The 24,015-nt window shown below is 36.6% G+C and overlaps 1 protein-coding gene across 1 annotated transcript in view; it reads right to left on the reverse strand.

Moving 5' to 3' along the window:
* LOC140149086 (uncharacterized) overlaps nucleotides 1–24,015 on the reverse strand; it is a 99,303-nt gene that overhangs the window by 23,432 nt on the left and 51,856 nt on the right. The window contains 7 exon segments of the mRNA XM_072171248.1: nucleotides 1,407–1,537; nucleotides 2,409–2,608; nucleotides 4,219–9,089; nucleotides 9,091–9,228; nucleotides 12,172–12,351; nucleotides 18,481–18,609; nucleotides 21,613–21,725. Coding sequence (XP_072027349.1) covers nucleotides 1,407–1,537; nucleotides 2,409–2,608; nucleotides 4,219–9,089; nucleotides 9,091–9,228; nucleotides 12,172–12,351; nucleotides 18,481–18,609; nucleotides 21,613–21,725 — 5,762 coding nt within the window.

A 24,015-nucleotide genomic window follows, 5' to 3' on the forward strand; every position in this document is an offset into this window, starting at 1 on the left:
CATGATCCAATTATTCAACCAGTGATTTTCATTTCTACAAAACAAATCTTGACCTAGGGAGTGTCATGCAGTTTTCACTCCTAGCCATCTTGGATTTTTACTTCCCCAACCCCCTAATTGCATAATTTTTCAATTTTAAAATATTAGTTTGTGTTACCAACCTTTAATAACTCCCACAACTTTTTTTATCTGATTGATAGCAGTTTAGCAACCCAGCCATAAAAAACCCAAAAGTAGCTCTAAATACACTTACAGTTTCTCCTTTAAACTATAGCAGTGAGACACTTAAATATTTATCTACTTGTGGCAATTTGTTAAACTTTTTTATGCTAAGCATGCAAATTTTAATCTGAATAATTGATTCACTGATTGCTTGATGGTATTAATGAAAGAAAAAAAAAACGCTGACTAACAGAGATAAGCTTATTGCATGTATATAAAGTTTGGCCAATCCAGATCAGTTCCACAAAACACAAGTTTTGAAAACATTTACAAGATGGCCATATATATACGAGGGGTGGTCAAAAAGTTTGTAGAACAAGGTACTTCAAAGGGGACTAGCTAAATTCTTTCTATCTCACTCTTGAACATGGTCACTGCGTACCTCAATGCACTCGGCGCAATTTTTCTGAAAACCTTCTATGTCAACAAAATGGAGGTCTTCCGACTGTTCCATGAGCCACTCTTCAGTGAAGGCTCACCAGCATTGATCACCACCAAACCTAATATTATGAAGGTAGGACTTAAAATTCTAAAATAGGTTTCACTAACTAGAGGACATGACTGGACCACAATATGGTTGATTTAGGTAACTGACCAATCTGTCGTGAATGGCAGCTTGACTAACTGAGAAAAGGGTACAGGATACAATCCGAGATCAGTCCCATTCCTACCACCAACCCTCTTTCACTTGATGGCTTACCTCAATTTTGCTATCAAAATTGTATGATATATGCCTATGATTGTACTTTCATGTGGCAAATGATTTGTCATCAAGGCTCTCTCTAAATCTCGGAAAACAGCGATGAAAACCTTCCACTATGGTGACCGGGTGATGATCTCCTTAGGAGTGGGAGATCCAGGTGCTTCCACTGAATGGACTCATAATTCCAGTGATTGATGTATGTCATATCACCTTTAGCCAAATATACATGAAACTTGTATCTAATATCTTTGCAGTAATGTATTGAAGGAACAAGCTTTCAAATGAAACCAAATTCAATACCATGCGACCAGTGGCGTAGCGCCATAGGGGCATGTGCCCCCCAATCAATTGCAAAATTAAAAAAATCCCATAGGAAAATGGCCAAAAACCGAGTTCTACAAACTTTTTGACTGCCCCTCGTATATATATGTACATCTCAACCAATGATGTGAATTGAGTACCCTGTCTGATATTAGCTTACATTAAGTTTCTCCTCATATGCCTCAGCCTGTGTTTCCAATTCATTAGATTGGTCATTTAACTGTTGGTTTAGCTCATCCATCATCTGAGTGTGTTCCTTGTGAAGTCTGTGGTCTACTTTTTGACCTTTACCTGAAAAAGTCAGAAAAGGGTCAATTTAATAAACATGGTCATGAATGCTTTTTGATGAATCTGTGCTTAAGTAATCCTTTGGTTATAGTCCATTTGGCTCCTCAAGACAGTAGCATCTGTTTGTGATACATGCATGATCAAAGGCTGTGCATTTTTTAAAATCTTGGGGAAGCAAATGGCCTATTATAGTCACCATTGACCTCAGGTAGCCAACTCGTTAAGTTAATTGTGACAGGTTATTGAGAAATGTGTTGCAGGGGAACAGCTGGAAAGATCATAAATGACTAAATATTCTGATGATACCTCTTCGACCAGTAAAAGCAGAACTATCAAACCACAGTAATATTTTGTATTCATATTAATTAACGGCATTATGTACATTGCAGGTACATGTTAAGTAGTTTGAGAACTATATTTCTGATAAATTTTCTTATTTAGCATTTGAGTTTCTTCAATTTTATGCTGGGGATCAAAGTCTTTGTGCATAGAACATTTGTGATATTGAGAGCTAGAAACAGCTGGCTATGTCCAAATATTAACTTGTTGACAATTATGATTTTAAAAATTGAATCTTTAAGAAAAATCATCAATTCAAGCAAAATTGTTGATCTACATATACTTGTTTGATTTAATTTGAAATATAACACAGACATTTTTGGCACAGAAACTAAACGGTTCACAAGTTCAACTTTTCAATAAGGTGAAACAAAAAACATATGTTAAAATTGGGAACTTTGTGTAGCTGACTGCTGTGTAGCCTTCAGTGAACATAGCAAGTTCCGGTTCTAAGCCCTCCATATTTACCCAACATCTAAGTGCTGAAATGTTTAAGTCTTGTAAACTTAAAACAGATGATTAAGTCAATTCTTACTTATTGCCTCTCGTACAAATTGTTGTGTTTCCTGCTCTTTAGCGGCCATCTTAGTATTCATCTCTCGTAATAGATGTTTGATTTTTGAGTTGTGTTCCTGAGACATTTCTTCAATCTGTCTGTCGTTAGATTCCTTCATATCTTCAAGTCTCCTCTCCATGTCTTGTTTCACTTGCTTTAGTGCTACATCATGTTCCATCCTGCAAGTCAAATAATACAATTTATGTATTTATATCAATAAATATAAACAATGAATCTTGTTTCCAATATGACAAGAAAATCAACACTTGAGACATGCTAAACCATAAAAAGATCATCATTTTCTTTAACTGTTTACTCTGTGAAGGGGCCATTGTGGCCTTCAAGATCCCTGTGAGTTTCCCCATGGCCTTCCATCTCATCCTTGGTTTATACTATTATTTTTGGTTAATCACTTCATATTTTACTAAATAACTAAAATATTACACATGGTTATGAAACTTAATGCTCATAAATATAACAAGGAAGACAAAAGTTTGGTTTGGTATGATTATGGCAAGAAAACAAACACTGCTGACAGGACTAGTAGAGAGAAGACTTTCCTAAACGAAAGTTGACCCAAATTAAAGTAAGCAACTAATAATGTTTAGAGGTTAATAACTGCGCATCGGTTATTTGAAGGGCATATAACCGATGCAAAGTTATTAACCTCATTCATAATCATCACTTTCATCTCTTCACTTTACAAAGTTAAGTAACATACAATTTTCCTCAAAAATAAACAATTTTTACGTTTTGCCTTTCCAAAAATCGATCAGGCTAAAACAGGATGACCAACAACAGAAGTGCAAATCACAATCTGTGCAAACATGGTAATGCGCAATCCAAATACGGCGGCCAGCGCTCTAGCAATTTGTTCAACGCACAACACGGCGTGGGCGGAGGTTACTAATATTTACGCTGACGGCGCGGAGGTCCACTGTTGTTTATAAGTGACCGTGTTCAGCATTTGCGTTTTGCCAAATAAATAAAAATGATTGGATTGCATGTGTATTAATGAGGTCATGAATTGTATATAATGATTATAATCAGGTATTAAAATTAGAGCTTTGATAAATATTTAACACGCAAATGCGAGTATTTTACCAAAATGGTGTAACGCACAGAGATATGATTTGTTATGCTTCAAGAATCATTTGATTCTCCCAAATTATCTTTATTCTATTCACACAAACCTTTAAACCAGTCTTTGCAAAAAACATTTCATATTCATGCCAATATTCTAACTGACACTTTTAAAAGCCAGTGTTTAGTAATGACAAATTTCTGGATGTTTTTTCTGCGGTAACAAATGTTGTGGAAGTAATTTGAAATAATTAAACTTTGACACCAATTGTTTATTTCAATTACCGGGAGCGCTTTCGAGGAACTTCAGCGTCATCAGCCGATGTTGTTAGCGGTTTTTCTTGGTAACATCTTCGGTGACGTCGTTGAGTGTGACGTTCCCTGATCACGTTGGTCTCTAGCCCTTTCCAAGAAAAATATTAGAGCTAGGTTGATGAGGAGGAAGTTTCTCAAAAGCACTCCCGGAAAGCAAAATAAACAAGTCTTGAAGCTTAAATTAAATTACTTTCATTTTTATTACCGCTATGCATGAATCTGCAATTCTAAATATATGTTGTGTTTCCAGGTCTCATCGACTTTGGTATATATTATAATTATATTACTTATATATGGGCCTTTACAGATGGCTCAATGAAGTTCTGCATTTTGCCATCCCTAACCACCTGTGCAAAATTGCAATCAAAACCCAGAAACTATAGACACTTACTTGAGTAATGATATTTCACTTTCCATGGCTTCCTCCTTGGATTTTAGCTTCTCTTGGAGTTCCTCTATAGTCTTCTGCATATTTGCCCCATCACCATCAGGTGTCATGGCTGAGCCCAGTACGCTCTCTCTAGCAACCATAATCTGTTCTTCAACTACAGGTGCTGTTTGTACTTGCACTCTTTCTTTCTCATTGACTATCTGTTGTTTTAAGGACTGAGTCTCATTAGCATGAATGTCCACCATTTCTTGCAGCCGTTCCTCAAGCGCCAACAACTCTGTTTTTCTTTCTCTTTCAATTGTAACAATTTTTTCTTCCAATTGTTGGTTCTTTTCAGTAAGTTCTACTGTAGCTTTGTCTTTGTCTTCCAATTCATTAGCAAACTGTTTCTTAATTTGGCCTAATTTGGCTTCTGCCCTCTTCTTCAATTCCCCAAGCTTCTGTTTGCTAACCTCATCATGATTAGCAAGCTTGGCTTCCATGTCTTTCTCCAATTCCTGTATCTGTTGATCTTTATTCTGACAACTTTCTTCCAGAGCAACAACTTTTGCTGAATCAAACTGAGCATTTTTCTCGTTTTCTTTTGCCTCACTGATCAACCGTTCCTTCTCTTCTTGCCAACTCATTCTTTCTTTGCCAAGTTCTGATTCTATATCTGACACTTTCCTCTTTAACTGACTCTCCAAATCTTGAACCTGTTTCTCTGTTAATTGAATCTGATCCTCGGCAGCTTTCAGCTTGATTTGCAAATCCAGGTTAGTGTCAATGAGATCATCAAGCTTCTCCTTGTTTTCTTGCTCTATATTTCTGAGTCTTTCCTCATGACTAACTGAAGCCTCTTTTGCAATTCCTACATTCTCTTCTATCTGTCTTTCCATATTCTCTACCATTTCAAAGTGCTGCTGTTCTAATTGTTCCATGTTAATCTTATGTTGTTTCTCTTTGGCTTTAAATTCTTGTTGATGTCTCTCTTCCAACTTCTTAATGACATCTTCTCCTTTCTTCCTCTCATTCAGCACCTGTTCTGCATATTCTACTTTCAAACTATCCAATTTTTCCTTATATGACCTTTCAAGTTCCTCAGCACCATCAATTTTGTCTTTCTCCATAGTTGACTTAATATCGGCAATTTCTTTTTCTTTCAGTTCTAGCAACTCTCTTTCCTTCACTTCCAATTGTTGTAATGTTGTTTTTATCTCTGATAATTCTTTCTCTTTGTCTGCTAACTGTTCTTCAATCTCGGCCATCATTTTAGCCTGATCTTCCTTCATAGTTTCAACCATCTTTGCATGATCATTTTTAACATTCTCAAGCCTCTCCACATTTTCCCTCTGCCGTTCTTCAAGTGCAGCAATATGCTCTTGTTTCAAAGCTTCCAGCTGTTCTTCATGAGCTTTCTTCAGTGTGTCTGTTTCTTCCTGATGTTTCTGGATTATTTCATCTCTTGTCTTTGTCACTTCCTCTAACTGACTCTTGAGTTTTGCAATCTTAGCCTTTGCCTGGTCCCTGAAGTCTAACATTTGTTTTTTATGACCTTCCTGGGCCTTCTTTGCTTGCTCCTCACGTTCTTGTTTAAGACGTTCTATTTGCTCTTCGTGTGATGCTTGCATCTTAGCTGTTACATCTTCGACACCCACTTCTTTTTCCTTAAGTAGATCCGACAGCTGGCTTTGGAATTCTGCTTCTTTTTGCTTCAGTTTCTCACCCCATTCTTTGCTATTGTTCTCAACTTCTTCTCTATGTGTTTCAACCAATTGTGCCATTCTTTGCTCCAGTTCACTCTGAGTTTTTTGAGCTGCATCTTCATCTTCCGATAATTTACTCTTTAGTTGACTGATGATAACATTCTTCTCTTCTTCATCTTTTGCCAATTTACTTGCAAACTCAGCAATCTGTTCACTATGCTGTTGATTAGTGGCATCGTTTTCATTCTGTCTTACTAAGATTTGTTCTTCAAGTTGGCCTATCTTCTCCATAAGCTGGTGCGTAAGCGTATCCTTTTCACTCTCTGCAGTTTCCTTCATCTGCTTACATTCAGCTTCATGTTGTTCAATTAGAGCATGCTTCTCCTTCTCTGCTTCTTCTCTTAGTTTCTGAAGATCTGTTTCATGATGTTGTTTGAGTGAATCATGTTCCTCCTGAGCAGCATCTTGTAACTTTGTCAGCTCTAAACCATGTTGTTCCTTATGTCCTTTCGTTTTCATCTCGCTCTCCTCCTCCATCTCTTTGATTTTCTGTGTCTGTTCATCCATTTGTTTCTTGATACTTAGAATCTTAGATTTGGCTTGATCTCGTAAATCTGTCAGCTGTTTCTGGAATTTTTCTTGCAGTTGTTTCTCTCTGGAAATATGCCTTTCCTTAATCTCTTTCAATTCAGAGTCTTTCTCTGTTGAATACTGACTCAATGTATTGTCTTTTTCTTCTTTAATTTGCGCTAATTCCTTCAGTAAATTGTTTTCCTTATCATGCAATGTCTTTAACTCCTCATCTTTTACACCTAACACTTGTAATTTTTCATTAAGTACAGTTCTCATGTTATCTATCTCCTGGTCTTTTTCTGCACATTTACCCTCCAGGGTTTCCAATGATACTTGATAGTCGCTTTGTAATTTCTCAAAATCCTTTGTCCTCTCTTCTAGTTGACTAATCTTGTCTTTATTCTCTGTAATTTCTTCGTGCAATGTCAGTATTTCTTTGTTCTTAGCACTAACTTCAGTTTCAAGTTGTTGTAACTTATCAGTGAAAGTTTTTACTTTTAAATCCTGTTCTTCTTTGTAGTTTTCAAAGCCTTTCAGATGGTCTTGTTGAGAAGTGTTATCACTTTGTAAATTATCAAAGGCACTTTGTAATGCTTCTTTCTCCTCTACTTTACTTTGCACTTCACTTTCCAAACTTTGAATGTTTTCTTTCAGTTGCCTTTCTAATTCTCTCATTTCTGTAAGCTTTTCATCATGATCTTTCTGAGCATTTTCCATTGATACCACAAATTCCTTTTGCCTGCTTTCCAGCTCTTCGGATTTCTGTTGATGTTCTTGAGTCAGGCTTTCAACAGATTCTTGGAGCGATTTTGCACTGTCCTGTAATTCCTGTAATTGCTTCTCTTGGCTACTAATCAAGTCATTAGCTTCAGAAAGTTTGTTGCTGAGATCAGTCGTGATCTCACTAACTGAACTCTGACTCTGAAGTTCAACTGCCTCCAACCTTCTTGCAAGATCGTTTTGGTAGTTCTCTTGATCTTGCTGAAGTCTGTTATTGAAATCTTCCTCCATTTTTGTCACAAGTTCCTTATGTTTAGTTTCCAAAGACTGTTTCTCTTCTTCTGCATTCTGTAGTCTTTCTTCAAGACTTTCACATTGTTTTTCAAGGACCGCTATTCTTTCATTTCCAGCTTGTTTGACACTTTCTAATTCTTCTGTAACCTTGTTCAATTTTTCCTTTTCTGCTTCCAATTCACTGCCTAGTGTTATAAGTTCTTCCTGTATCCTAGAATTCTCTTGGTTTTTGTCCTGACATTGATTTTGAAGCTCCTCAAGTTTATGGCCATACTCAGATTTAGTAGTCTCTCTGTCCTCTGATGCTTTTGACATTTCCTGTTTCAAAGATTCCAACTCCTGAACTCTTTCATCCAGCAACTTCTGCACTTCAGCAACTTCTGCAGCATGTTCACTCTGCTTGTGGTCAACATCATTTTGCAAACTTGATCTTTCTTCCTCAAGCTCTGTGACCTTTGACATCTGTGCGCCTAGATCAGCTTCAATTTTACTCATACTTGAAGTCCACTGCTGTTGAGATTTGGAATACTCGTCCTGCAATGCTAGCAACTGGTGCTGAAGATCCTGTGCTTCGGTGGTCTTCCCCTCTAGTTCAACCCGAAGTGTCTTCACTTCCTCTGAATATCTCTCATTGATTTGATTTACCCCAGCCATAGCTTCTTTCATCTTTGTCAACTGATCTGAATGCCTTTCCCTCTCTACCACCAAGGTATCATTCAAAGATTTTAACTCTCCTTCTAGTTTTGCCTTTATAGCTTCATGAGTGTTTTCTAATTCCTTTACTTTGAGCTGCAAATCTTGCATCATTTTCTCTTGATCGCCTATTGTTTTGTTGGCTTCATTAAGAGTGCGTCCTATTTCTGCAGAAACTTCATCCACCGACGCTTGTTTCTGCAATTCTACAGACTCCAATTTCCTAACAATTTCCTTGTCATGATTTTCTTGCTGGAATTTCAGTCTTTGTTCATACTCTTCTTCCTTGCTCTCGTGGCTTTTGACCTTGGCTTCCATTTCACGACCAATAGCCTCATTCTTTTGTCTAAGTTCTTCCAGTTCTGATGTTAGTTTCTCAATCACATTGGCTTTGTCTTGCAACTCTTTACGCTGAACATCTTCATTTTGTTGTAACCTTTCTTCAAGTTCAGCTATCCTCTGCTCTCCTTCTTGGATCTTCTCACCCAATTCTCGCTGCAATGTCTCATTCGTAGCTCTCAATGCTTCAATTTCAGATATCTTTTCTTCAACATCTTTCACATTCTTCTCCTCATCAGTCTTCAATTGTTGCTCCAACCCGACAATTTTTTCGTCCCGATTTTTCAAATCGCTATTCAATTCATGTAGCCTTTTCTTCATCTCTGTCGCCTTGGCAGCAATCTTCGTTATCTGATCGATCTTCTCTTGCACGACTTTCTGATGGTTGGCATTCAATTCCTGTAGTCTGTCATTGAACTGTGTGTCCAATTCTTTCCCAGCAGTTTCTGCCGCTTCTAGATGTCTCTGGTTCAATTCCTCTACATAATTCTTATGCTCTTGGTTTACCTCCTCAAGTTTAGAGGTCAAATCCTGTTCATGTTTGTCAGTGAGTTCTTGGATTTTTTTGCTCATGTTGAGCTTTAAGTTTAGCAATGGCAGCTTTGCTTTTCTTGACAATCTCTTCAATCTTGCTATGATGTTCCTTGGTTTCTGATGCTAGCTGCTCTTTTAGTTGCTGAATATTAGCATCCATTTCCATTTTTTCCTGAAAGAGTCACAGAAAGTTAAGTTAGAGTTTCATTCACCTGTAATTATGGAATAACTTTCACACCCTATGATTTATATTCAAAATTGAAAAAAAAAAAGTTGTGTGAATTTTCATATTCAAAACAGGAATCAAATATCTTAAATTTGGCTAGTCCATGTTTCATTTTCATTTGCCTGCAACATACGACCACCTATGGTATAGTGACATTGTCACACCATCTGATTGTAACATGCACATGTCAGACCTGTTGTGTCACATGTTTGTATACACATTATACACAACTCATTTTCCTGAAATGTGTTTTAAAAGAAATAAATGGAAACATTTTGTTTGTGTATTTAGCAAGTTATTTCTATGTAAAAACACACTCATGGCACATGGCACCACCATCTGCACATTATCTAAAACTAGTGTAAGTATACTTCCATATAATCCCAAATAAGACTATTGCCTGCAAATTCATTCATGTTTTCTCAAGACATTAAAGGAAATCTCCGGCAATCACAACATTATGCCTTATATGTAAAAAAAAATTATCAAGCAGGAATCATGTGGTTTTATTTAAAACACACTCATTATGACCATAAAAACAAATAAAAATATCTGTCTCTCAACATGCGATATTCAAAATTCCCAGGCGCCGAAATTGTTGAGTGCAATGACGTCCCAGTAATACAAAGAAGGCTGATGACAATTAAGCACAAATACCCATTATGTCATTGCACTTAGACAATTTCAGCGAAATATCGAGTGTTGAGATGCGACTGCTTTTATTCGTTTTTATGGTCAATATGAGTTTGTTTTAAATAAAACCATGTGATTCATGCTTGATCATTATTTTTCTAACATATAAAGCATAATGTTATGATTGCCGGAGTCTCCCTTTAAGATTTGTCTATTATTGCTGCTTCTTCAGCCTCAACCCTGCCAAGCACTATTTGTTTACAATCTGATTATAATAATATCTCTCACTTTTTCAGAAAACATTATTACTCCTGTATACATGTACCTCCCATGGCATGCATATCAGTGCATGTATATGTAAAGCATGTAGTTTCTGAAGCCAACTGCCATGAGCATTTTCATATCCAATACACAATTTTTGGTACAGGTACAAGAAATTAAACAAGTTCAAAAATATATTATTATAAAACAAAATATGCTTTCAGGCTGATTCACTACAGGGATGGGTAACCAGTATGAATTATAGCAATAAATAAAAAATACTGGAAAAGTGTTAAGGGGGTACTACACCCCTGGCCATTTTTGTGCCTATTTTTGAAGTTTTATCAAAATTATAGTGCATTGGTGACAAGTAAGATATGTATATTATAGGGCAAGGACTACAACTACTGCACTGAAAATTCAGCAACTCAAGGCAAGTAGTTATTGATTTATTGATCAAATATTGGTTTTCCCTCATTTTTAACTGTAACTCCACAACTGTTGTCTGTGCTGAAATAAAATTTCCAGTGGAGTATTTCCAGTGTATTTTTCTCAAAAATTATAGAGCATTGGTGACAAGTTGATCAAATATTGGTTTTCCCTCATTTTTAACTGTAACTCCACAACTGTTGTCTGTGCTGAAATAAAATTTCCAGTGGAGTAGTTGTAGTCCTTGCCCCTAAAATATACATATGTTACTTGTCACCAATGCTCTATAATTTTTGAGAAAAATGCAAAAATATGCACAAAATTGGGCAGGGGTGTAGTACCCCCTTAAATCGATTTCTGAATATCCCCAAGCATTACAAATCTACCACGGTTGCCTTTGCAAACACAATGCTCATATTTGCTATCACCTTAACGCGGCTGTGTACTCTAGACATTGTTTCTTTCGCGAAATTGAGCTTTTTTGAAATTAATTTACTTTGTTATGTTTTTTATAAATACAAGGAAAGAAAATCCAGATTTGTTAACTCCAACTGCTCTATTTTATGGATTTTATTTCACTATTTCACTGTTTCCGCAATTTAAAAGGAAAGAAAATATTTGTTGTACCATCGGGTATACGCTACGCAACAACGCATCGCATTTTGTAGACGCCAAGCAATTTTTTAACGCACAGACACACTACGCATGCACACGCAACGCTTATCTGCATGCGCCAAGCATCTTATGGAAGCACCACGGAAGCACTGATTTCATAAAAACCTAGCGGTCAAATGGCTCCGTTTTAGCTGATAAAATGTGAATTTTTTCAAGTTCTTTCCCCCGATTTAAACATCAAGATATGAATAGATTTCGCACAAACTTCTCATGGGGCTGTGGATTAACCCGATGTTCATGTAATGTAAGGTAGAAAAACGAGAACTGCCGCATTCTCCTGTGAGCTTCGATCGAAGTGCAAAATGTGACCACTTTAAACTTCAACGACCTTTATTTCAATGTTCATTTTCTTGGTAAAATGACGATTTAGGTACACGATAACTCAATAAATACAGCATCTATAGGTAAGCAATTATGCTCATCATAAAAAGCATGATCGACTTAAGAAACGGTTTTCTCATTTTTTATATTTTGGTCTAATTCGGTTTTAGGCATCATTTTGTGCAAATAGGCGCTTGTGAATTTAAAAAGTTCATTTTGATGCCTTATATGGTCAATATCTAAAAAAATAAGGCCAATATCAAAAACTAAAAAAAACGTTTTTGCAATGGTGTCTCTAGATTAAGAAAAAAACAAAACGAACATTTTTGGAAAGAGTATTTTTTGTTATGATGTACCGAACAAAATTGCCAAAAACTCACTTTTTGTGATTTTCTTCATAATTGTTGTTTTTACACCAAATCTGTACTTTCATTGATGTATTGTCTTTATAAAAATGTATACTTTTATATGTCTTGCGTGAATAATTACAAAGTTATGGCACTTTTACTACATGCATGTCTGAGAGTACACAGCTGCCTTAATATAACTCTGGACACATCATACACTTACAGTTTTCATTTCATCAATGACCCTCTGTAATTCATCTTTCTTATTGTCCTGTGCACTAACAGCTGCCATCTTTTGAAGCTCCCTCTCTTCTATAGCCATCATCATATCAGATTCCTTCTCTTTCAAAGTCCGGCGGTTGTCGTCATCTCGTCTCTGAAGCCCTAATTCATGTTCTTTCTCCTGGAAGAACAAAATAAATACCAACATTTTATTACAGATAATTTAAAGGAGTATTTTGAGATCCTAGCATCCTCTTTTTTACCTTTTCAGTAGATATTCACAAAAAAAGCTTATTCCCAAAATTTCAGTTGATTTCAACAATTTTCCGTTTGTGGGTTATGCATGATTATTAATATGTGTATCACACTGCTCCAACGGCCACTGTGTTGTAATTTCGTTCTGGAATGATATACAAATTTGATGATATTTTTGCTAAACGAATTAATCCTAACCGAACCAAGTCTCACTATTCAAACCACTGTGCGTGCATGCATTCCACGTGATGCAATGACGCAATCAGCCTAAGTCATATATACCCAGGGAATCGCAGCGTAACCTCCATGGCTACAGGTTGGTGATCTTCTGCGTGGCATGCGAGGGGTCTAATATCATGCCATCAAGTAAATCAAGTCTGATTCTATCATATTCAGTTTGAGTCTACATAAGTTACATGATTACATTGAAATCTATGTAACTTCTTGAAATATTGTGTATGTGTAAAAGAATGTTTAAGTTAGGCTAAGTGTAGCTTTTAGATTTTAATATTTTGTGCCCTAGATTAATATGTTGTGTAAAGCGACCAGAGGCTGTTTGTGTTGGGCACTAAATTAAATGTCTCTTATTATAAATAAGTAACAAGATGTAAGAAGTTACAAGTAGTTACCAAACGTGCATGACTCCGTTTTGGTGTTAAGTGTCCAAAAGGTTACTTGATTTGGTTTTCAGTTTTCTAACCAAAATATGATTCTTGTCTCATGTTAACCATATCTTAAATCAATTTTTACAAAATTTCTACTTGCTAATTCTCAGTTGCATGACAAATAAATACTCTCATGTCATGGAGTTTTCCATACTTTCATTTATATTCATAGTTTTTTATTTAAGTCAAACATGGTGGTAAAACCTGATAAAACTGACTGTATGTTTGGAATTGTCTTTCTTATAATACCGTAAACATTCGCCTAATGGCGCACCTGTGCTCCTTTGCCTTGGGGTAAATTTCATGTACAAATAGAGAGCTCCCTCCTCTAAAAATCCCAATAAGAATTAAGGGTATGTGCCCTTATTTGCTGGTGTGATTTTTATGGGAGGGCACTTTTAGTTTGTGTCTAAAATTCAAGTTATGTCAAGGGAGCCCATAGCGCCATTAGGCGAACGTATACGGTATATGAAACATAAAATCATAATCACATTATCCTTCTTCATAATTGTCTAACGGGCCAATTATGGATGGTAATTCACCAGGTGTAACACTTTAGCATAACCCTGTTTATTTTTAGCCAAATATTGACATAGATGCAAGGACTACAAGCTAAAAATAAAGGTTTAGGGTTTCTTGGATTATTATTCAAGTGTACAGTGCACTTCTTAGCCAACAACAGACATGGATGCAAGGACCACAATATAAAAATAAAAGTTTCTTAGATTAATAAAGGGTTTCTTAGATTAATAAAGGGTCAGGGTTGTAGCTAAGATATTTTTAGTGCTGGGTGGCATTTGATGAAAATCTTCCATATTTGTCATTTTTTTGCCAAAATGCACCAAATTATTGACCAATTCAATAAAACGGTGCACTTTTGGCCTCTGAGTGGTGGGCTCATGTGCTTAAATTGCAGCTGAGTGGTGGGGCTCTGCTGCCCACCACCTCCCACTATAGCTACATCCCTGTAAAGGGTTTCTCAGATTATTACCCAAATGTATATCAACATATACTTTTTAGCCAACATGGCATGGATGCATGGATCACAAGCTAAAAATATAAGTTTAGAGGTTCTTGGATTATTATCCCAATGTTTTTTCAACAGATCTTAGCCAACAACTGACATGGATGCAAGGACCACAAGCTAAAAATGTAATTTGAGGATTTCTTGGATTATGTCCCCAACATAGATTAACACACTTCTTAGCTAACCCGACTCATTAGACAGGTTGGAGGGCAGCATGACTAAGTGGTGTTTGCACTCAAATATTGAGACAAATAAAGCTGACCCACTAGAGGAATGGTATGGGTTCTGTAAAAGAGATTGTAAGGCTTGATATAAGCAGCATAATGAGCATGATTTTTGCATAATGAGCATGATTTTTGCATAATGAGCATGATTTTTCTCGGGAGGGGAAGATACCAAAAAATTTAGTTTTGATATATTATTAAACATTGGCATGATGTATTAATGTTCAAGTTCATATGTGTTGGTATAAATCATGATTTTGACTTTTGATCCAAACACAAAGAATTAATTCCTACCTCAGGATTTTTGACCTAATAACAGACTCGTAGACTCCTGAGAGTTTAAACCGGCCCCCGTCACGCCCCAGTGTGAACTGCTTCCTTGACTGCACGTTGGAGTCTCCTGGACATTTTGTGGACTTAAATAAAGTTCACTTACTCGACAGGGACAGCAGGTGGCTCCAACGTGGAGTCAAGGAAGCAGTTCACATCAAAGCCAACCAACCATCTCTCAACAAAGACGGGTGCCGGTTCAAACTCTCAGGAGTCTATGAGTCTGTTATTAGGTCAAAGGTCAAAGAGATCACGACCTGATACAGTCACTCACTCGCTGATGAAAGATGGAGTACCATCTGAAAAGTCCGAGGTAGGAATTAATTCGTTGTGTTTGGATCAAAAGTTTAAATCAAAATCATGATGTATTAATATTAATTAGAAGTACACTGCAGTTTTTTTTTAGTTTAATGGCTAAAACTGGAGAAATGTCGTTCCGGCCATTCTACATGCAAATAAGATCATTAATATCATAAATGTGATGTGATCAAGCTAAATGAGTCATCTGTCGTTAATATTGATTTTGAGATACAGCCAATAATAGGATTCAACTTTCTTTGTATCTTATTGTTTTGCGCAACACTCAAATCACGGTATCTCTAGAACCATAGGTCCAATTGTAATGTAGTTTCCATTGAAACATAGGCCAGTAAAAATCAGCCCCAAAATCTCCAAAGGTCAAAATAATTGCAACATGAATTCTATTTTCGGAAAATGTTGCTCTTAAGTCTCTATTTTAACATACTCAAAGTCTACCAAAATCAACCTCTGCGAAAGATGTGTAAAGTTGACTTTTTCAAAATGGCAGCCAAAATGTCGTAAAAATAGACAGTTGTGATTTCAATATTATATGAGTGTCCATGTGGGAATTGGGTGACATTTTGACCTATAAATGCTCTTATGCCCTAACTGTTTCATAAATATTTATTTGTTTGCGTAGTTTTTGTTCAAAATTTCAAAATGGCCGCCAAATACGTTCATGGGTTGTGAATACAGAGAGGGCAATCAACTTTTCACCATAGAAGCTGAATCAGTATTAAAATAGTACATGTTAGTTATGAAAATGTTGCTCTTAAGTCTCTATTTTAACATACTCAAAGTCTACCAAAATCAACCTCTGCGAAAGATGTGTAAAGTTGACTTTTTCAAAATGGCAGCCAAAATGTCGTAAAAAATAGACAGTTGTGATTTCAATATTATATGAGTGTCCATGTGGGAATTGGGTGACATTTTGACCTACAAATGCTCTTATGCCCTTACCGTTTCAAAAATATTTATTTGTCTGCGTAGTTTTTGTTCAAAATTTCAAAATGGCCGCCAAATACGTTCATTATGAGTTGTCAATATAGACAGGGCAATCAACTTTTCACCATAGAAGCTGAATCAGTATTAAAATAGTACATGTAAGTTATGATCCACATAATTATTATGTGTATCGGATACTTTAGAGTAAACATTTGAATGGTAATTGGATGGACGGTCCTAATATAACATTCAATACAGCGTTGTCAAACATTTCTCCCACAAAGAGCTACAGGGTCGATTCTAAAGACCTATAAATCAGGGGTGATTCGAAAAGGTGATTTAATTGTCAGCATGACTGCAATATGACTGTAACTTATTTTTACTGTTCCACTTGAATAATTCTGGGGGCGACGATATACTTCGCCAGGGTCCGGTCTCTCCATAGGCTTGAGGATCGCTGATGTTTGATTATGCACTCTGATTATCAGGCAGGCGGCATCGGTTCAGGCTCGGGTGTGGCTTCGCCTATTAGGGCTGGTGGCCAGCGTTCGGTGTACTTGCGTACGAGGGAGATACAGCTATACTTCCTCGGGCAGTTGCAAGCGTGCCGGCATCCTCAGAGCCTCATAATTCCGGTCCCTCGACAGCTCCACTCCTGCCTCTCCTGGTGGATAAATCAACTCAGTATGACAGCATGACCATTGCGTTTTACATCAACAGGGAGGGGGCACCAAACACAAGTCCCAGCTATCAGCATTTGCAGGGAGACAGTGTCCCTTCTTCTGTAGTGTCAGTGGAGGGGGTACGGAGCTTCGGACGGGGTTGACTCGCCGATTGCTTGTCGGGTGGGTCAGTCCTCATCTCTCTTGTCTAATTGAGTGGCACCTCACTCAGTAGTATGCATGTATCGGTCCATCTTTAGATGTTAGATCGTCCCATCAGAACCATTAGCTTCCACCTTACTTCACCAGGGATTAAGGGCGGTAGGCCGGGACACCATGCAGGATTAACAACCTCCACCTGACTGTTTGGCGTACTTCCGCCAGTCCGTCCAGACAGCGGGCCATTAATATTCGGTTTCTGCGCTTGCTGAAAGGCAAGGCAACAGTCAACTGGACAGAATTACGATTCGCGACTTCGCCGATTCTACAAGTCACAGATTTCCTTACCACGGGGACCGTATGCTTCGTACCGCTTAAGCATACGATACTGCCATTTTAGCGATTCATCATGACTTGGGGGGGGGGGGTATATGACGGTCTTATCGAGTCCAGCACTTGCGGACCTCATTAAGAGCATGGTGACAGAAAGACCTCCAGTTCGCTCCCTGGTTCCGGAATGGGACTTCATGTTGATGTTGCAGTATCTAACCAAGGCCTTCGAACCCACGGAGGACCTCTCTCGTTGCAAGACTTGACACTCAAGACTGTGTTCTTGATGGCAGTGGCCTGCGGTCGACATTGTTCAGTTATGTGCATGTTCTGTCTATAGACGCTTCACCACTGGGGTAGTCTCTATCCTTCCCCGGGCTGGGTTCCTGGACAAGAACCAGACCCTGTCCTTTACTCGTTACCCGATGTGCCTCCCTGATCTGGTTCTCATTGCGGGATATATGCAATGAAACCGTCACGCCCATCACGCCTCTGAGAGGGTACATTGCACGTATCAAAGAGATCGTGGGAGGTAAGTAGAGTTGCTCAGTGTTTACCCCACTCAGAAGTGAGAGGGAGATACGCAAGCGCATAATACTTACCTCTCACGAACTGAGACTGACACGCGTTTTAGGCGTTCCACCGCTCAAGATTGTCATACGTTCATACGTAGAGGGTCACAAGAAACGTGCGTTGGTGGGGCGATATGTCGTTAGGGTTTGGTGATACCGGGCATCCCCGTTCCTCTTGGGGTGTCAAAACTTTTTTCTGTGGTACAGAGGGTTTCTTGTGGTCCCAAACTATCAGTTTGTGTTTACAAGTGCTAATTATTTAATTCCATATTTAGTGATGGAATAATGACCGTTCCAGCTATTTTGGCGGCCATTTTGAAAACTTACAAGTGAGAAAAAGTGATTAATCTTATTTCAGACCTTGAAGCATGGCTTGAAACATACTGAATCGTGTTACTATTACTAATAAGTGACATAGTGAGTCTGTTTTCTATATTTTGTCCACCATTTTAATCATTTTGGAGGCCATTTTGAAAAAAATCGATTTATCCATATTTCATGAGAGGTTGATTTTGGTAGACTTTTAGTATATTGATAAGGGCACCTAATAGAAATGTTTTCCGCAAAAAAATTCCATGTTGCAATTTTTTTGACCTTTTCAGCTGATTTTACTGGCCTAACAAAGCTCTGAAAATGACACAAATAATGAAATTAAAACCTGAATGTTGATCTTGCTTGATAAACGACTCAATTTGCTTGATTGCGTCACAAATGTGCAAACATTGACACTAAGCATAGATAGAGCACAGGATGGCCTGTGTAATGGGAAATCTCCCATATTGGATCATCAAGAATGGGGACCAAATGTACCTCCAACATTTTCGTAAAGTTAAGTTTTTACCTTGTTGGTGAGAGCATCTTGATATTCTCTATCTTTCTCTGACATCACATCTTGCCAATGTTTGTCTCTTTCTGTTACTGCATCTTCCTTTTCCTTCACCAATTCTTCCTTCATTGTTTCCTTTTCTTGCTGTGAAAGTACAAGTCATGATTAATACTACTTAAATAGGGTAATATCTCTAGGTATGATTTTGTTGCAGTTCAAGTATCAATGTATGTCCTATTTCTAGTGTCTTTTTTTACAGAATGTGTGACCCTGATGTTTAAAAACAGTACTTAACTAAAATTACACAGTTTGTGATGAAGGTGGCCCACGTCACTTGAACATAATCAACATCATAACCAGTCATAAACTCATTCATAAACATCTTAGGATGTTTTAATTGCTTTTTCCAAAATGCTTGGTTAAAATCACAAAATCAATTAACATAAATCCCTCATTAGGTGTAAAAAATGTTTGATTTGCACAACCTGACCAACTCTAAAAACAACAGACCCAAATCTTTTTATTCTAACTTTTTTCAAACATGTATAACAGGTATGAAATATTTGCATTTTAGTGTTATTGCAAATCCAGTTGAAATATATATGCATATTCTGTATTTTTATACATTTCTATATTGAATAAATGTGTGAGTTTTTAGCAAAGAAAATAGCACACAACAAAAATTGATCTCTTTAGTTTAGTTGTGCATATTGGAGCAATGTTTCATCTGGAAAAACAAAAACTATATTTTCAATTCAAAAAATTAAATGTTGGATTAATTTGCTTTTTCCTTTATGTGTAGTGCAATCCCGGGGGTATAATGCATGATACATATTTGCATGACACAGAGGACCAATAATAGTATCTGATTGCATCATCCCATATAGGATATATCAATATTACTAACAGATACAATATAATTAAAACCCAAGATTCAAACTAAATCCGCATGGGTGTTTATTTGCATAATTTTGACCTTAATGTATCATTATTACCTACTGACCAATGATTTGCTGAGAGGAAGCAAAGTGGCACTCAATCCTCAGGGGTACAGTATTTTTATATGAATGATTCACTGATGGGAATACTGGCTTTCTTAAATTTGAAGTAATCTCATCATGGATCGCTAGCCATATGTAAAATTCAGTAGCTGTGCACTTTTTCTATAACATTTAAGTCAGAGGGAGGGGGGAGGAGCAAGTCAATGCCCTTTTCAAACCTGAAATGTGTGGTTCCCATGTAATCTTGTTACCAAAAGGTCTGTGGGACATATGTGTGTGTGTGAATGCTTTTTAAGATGTTTTCAAAAATGTAGAAAATGTGCTTATTTTCTTTATTTCGAATCAAAATTAGGCAGTAGCTTTATTTTTATTATTATCAGTATTATTTATTTATTAGCAAAAATTTACCAGATAGACCATTAGCATATTATTTTGTTGTTGTTGTTGTTGAAAGTAACAATATAGTTTTGTGACTGTTAATAGTCAATCCATTCCGAGAGTCTTTCCCAAACTCGTGTTCATAGATTCATCACTGGTAACTGAACCATACGTCCGATTGCTTTGGTATTAATTATGCTCACCATGTTAATGACTTCCTGAATTGATACTCAACAAGAAAGCCAATATATTAAATGATACAATAACAGGATGCAGCATAGAGAATTTGCGGCTTAAAATATCGGACAATATGAACACTTTGAAATAAAGAAGATTTATTGTTCATTTGTGAAATGTATGTCTTTCTTCAATTAAAGTAAAGTGGATAATGGGGATACGCATCCTGCACAAGAACAAATAAACACAATGGGGAACGATTGCTGGCTACGAGAGGAAACTGAATATAATAAATAAGAAAGAATGAATTAAGGGCTGGGGTATGAACGTTTGGACAGTATTTATTTTGGGACATTAGAGCACATCAGACATATCGAATTGCATTCTAAATCTGAAGAATGTCATTCTGATATCAAATAATTTTGATTTTTGAAATTACATAATTTAATACACATTTTATGGCAAATCATTAAAATTGATATTTAACAGTACTTGAAGTAAACTTTGTAAATCTGATCATTTATACTTAAAGTGTATGTAGGTGGGATGAAAAGCCGACGATCAATTGAAAATTTTGACCTTTCGTATTGAAGATATGGATTTTTTTTCCCAATACACCAAACAAAATTTGGTCTTTTTGGGGAAAAAATCCATATCTTCAATATGAAAGGTCAAAATTTTCAATTGACCGTCGGCTTTTCCTCCCTGCTACATACACTTTAAGAATATATCATTAGATTTATATATTTTACTTCGAGGACTGTTATAAATCAAAAATTTGAAAAATATCAAATTTTTATAATTGGTCATAAAATTTGTATTATATTGTGATTTTCAAAAATGAAAATTATTTGATATCAGAAAGACATGCTTCAGTATTCAGAATGCAATTCGATAGGTCTGAGGTGCTCTCATGTCCCACAAAAATACTGTCAAAGCAATAAACGCTCATTTTAGATCCCTTAAAGTAAAGTGGATAATGGGGATACGCATCCTGCACAAGAACAAATAAACACAATGGGGAACGATTGCTCGCTACGAGAGGAAACTGAATATAATAAATAAGAAAGAATGAATAGTTTACTAACCTCAAAGTGTTACAATTAAACATGACAACAAATAAATACAAATTCCGACCGGCACACAACCCAACATGTTTGATATCATTTTAAAGCTTATAATCCAGAGAATATGAATCTGGACATAATGCCAAATAAACATGTGCAACTTTCCTCTCATTTTGTGGGAACAGGTCTCATTTCACTACATCCTGAAAGCCATTGCACCATTTACCCCTACACACATCATGCTGATGGACAGGTTAAATGACACAGGCTTTCAGGACTTACCATAAAAGGGGCAATTTTTTTATTCTATTGGATTATTTATTTTGATGGTTTGCAACCTTGGGGTTACGTGTAGCATATTCCCATTCCAATCTTTATGAAGGGGTATATCTTTTTGATGGGGAGTATAATGTTCTTGACTTTTCTTAATGCCAATTTAGGAGTAATTGATTATAATCACCAACTATATAATTCAAAACAAAACTGAATTTCAGTTCCTTTTTACCAGTGTAGCAGCTACCTACCTGCATTAGAGATATGACAGCTTGTTTACCGCGGGACAATTCTTGGGCCAGCTTCTGTTTCTCCTCATCACTTTCCTTTTCTGTGGTTTCAAGCTGCTTACGAAGTTCTACAACTGAAATGAAACAAACAATGTCTAATCATCAATATTCTATTAGATAAGAAGAAAAACAAATCCTCATACACCTGATATCAGTGCCCACCACCAAATAAATAATTATTGTGACATGATATCAAAGTAATACAACATTATTTTTACAGAATTAGATAGAACTCAGATCCTGTTCTCACTATGCAAATTGTTTCATTTGATAAAGATTAATTGATTTGAAATTATTCAATATAGACTGGCCCTCATTGATTTCAAAATGGATGGCAACTCTGAAAGGAGTTGAACACATTAAAAGCCATCATATAGGCAAATGTTTATGGGGGCATTTTTCCGCTGTGACAGACGTAGTGTTTTGGATTCTTCACAGCGATTTTCCTTGGGGCTGTCCACTTTGAATGAGTATTTTAAAGACACCAGTACACAGCAGTCAGACAGAGGAGCCATCAGCAACCAATGCCAGACTACTTTTACATTGCTGTCTTCAGAGTCACTTAACATCACTCTTCTGACAGCCTTGTCCTGAAAAGATTACATCTAAATCTGACAGAGTAATCTTGTCCATAATGAACCCACTGAAAGTTGAGTTATCTTGTCCACAATGAACCCACTGAAAGTTGAGTTATCTTGTCCAGAATGAACCCACTGAAAATTGAGTAATCTTGTCCACAATGAACCCACTGAAAGTTGAGTAATCTTGTCCACAATGAACCCATTAAAAGTTGAGTAATCTTGTCCACAATGAACCCATTAAAAGTTGAGTAATCTTGTCCACAATGAACCCATTAAAAGTTGAGTAATCTTGTCCACAATGAACCCATTAAAAGTTGAGTAATCTTGTCCACAATGAACCCACTGAAAGTTGGGCAATTACGGCAACCTGCTTCTTCTTAGCATCAGTAGTACTCCGTTGGACTGTCTTTATTAGCACATCAAAAATAAGACTTGGGTAATTTTAAATGATTTAGTTTTCATTAACCAATGCATTGATGGTTCTCAACCACAATATCTTTCATCAGATATCATTCCATACAGTTATCATAAATCATCATTCCATCTAGTGATCAGTCACCAGACAAAGCTGTATATCCCCAAAACAAATTGGAGACATGTTTTTTTTTCTGTAGTAGGACCTAAGCTATGGAATACCCTTCTCTTCCCATCAGAGAGGCCCATCTTGCAATTTTCAAAATATTGTTAAAATCATTTCTGTTTCCATAATAATATTTTGTGTGTTAATTTGCTTTTGTTTTCTGCATTGCATGTATTTTCCTGCCCTACATGTAGTGCAGTGGTTTGTACCGCATTCTTATTAAAAAGGGTATTAGAAATACATTATGTATGCATAATGTTATGAAGCTGGTCATACACTACCTTTTAATTGAGGTAACAGTGTACTTAATTATACACATTATCCAACTATTAATAGAGTGACCATAAGGAAATTTAATTCTGCTTATTAACTAATAAAGGTCAATTTTAAGTGTTTGGTCAAGGTTTCACATGGTAAATTACAAAAATAGAACCCATACAATGTCTTGAGTAGCTACCTTGCAAAAATATTTGACCTGCTACGAAATGAGCATAAAGTCACTCACCCTGCCTACTGCATTGGTGTTCTTTGTTTCTTATGCACCTGTTCAAACCAGTAGGATGTCTGTGTGGACACAATGAGCCATTCACAAAGGACATACTCCTGACTTGTACAGGTGCATGGTAAACAAATAACATCAACTCAGCAGCCAGAATGTCTCAAAACTACCAACTTGCGACTTTACGCTCATTTCGTGGTAGCAGGTCACATATTATAAAGATACAAGTAACAGGTATTGTTTTTAAACTCTTGTTACCTACATGATCAAACTTTAAATATCACCTGAAAACATACAAATTCCAATGCAATATATTTGATATATCTAAACCTACAAAAATGACCAAAGCTATATATTTTACTCCAATTCCCTAGAATAAAATAAGTTGTATACCTATGTTAAGACATGATTTGAGTAATATGACATTGCTGTGAATATTTCATGCACCCATAGGGTTTCAATAGCTGAGGTATACCCATACGCCAATGATCAAACAACCTAACATTTTCAAGTACTACTGTAAAACTACTTTCACAACATATGACACCTGTTCTTACAAATTGAGTGAAAAGTCACCAGGGAGAAAAAGGAGACATGGTTTATTGTCAGAAAACAAAAGAATTCTTCATTGAAATATTGCATTTTGAAGACCGAGGGCGAACTGGGGAAGGAGTAACCCTGAAATGTATATAAGCTTATGATCC

The sequence above is a fragment of the Amphiura filiformis genome, chromosome 3 (assembly GCF_039555335.1).
Source record: "Amphiura filiformis chromosome 3, Afil_fr2py, whole genome shotgun sequence".
NCBI classification, from domain to species: domain Eukaryota; kingdom Metazoa; phylum Echinodermata; class Ophiuroidea; order Amphilepidida; family Amphiuridae; genus Amphiura; species Amphiura filiformis.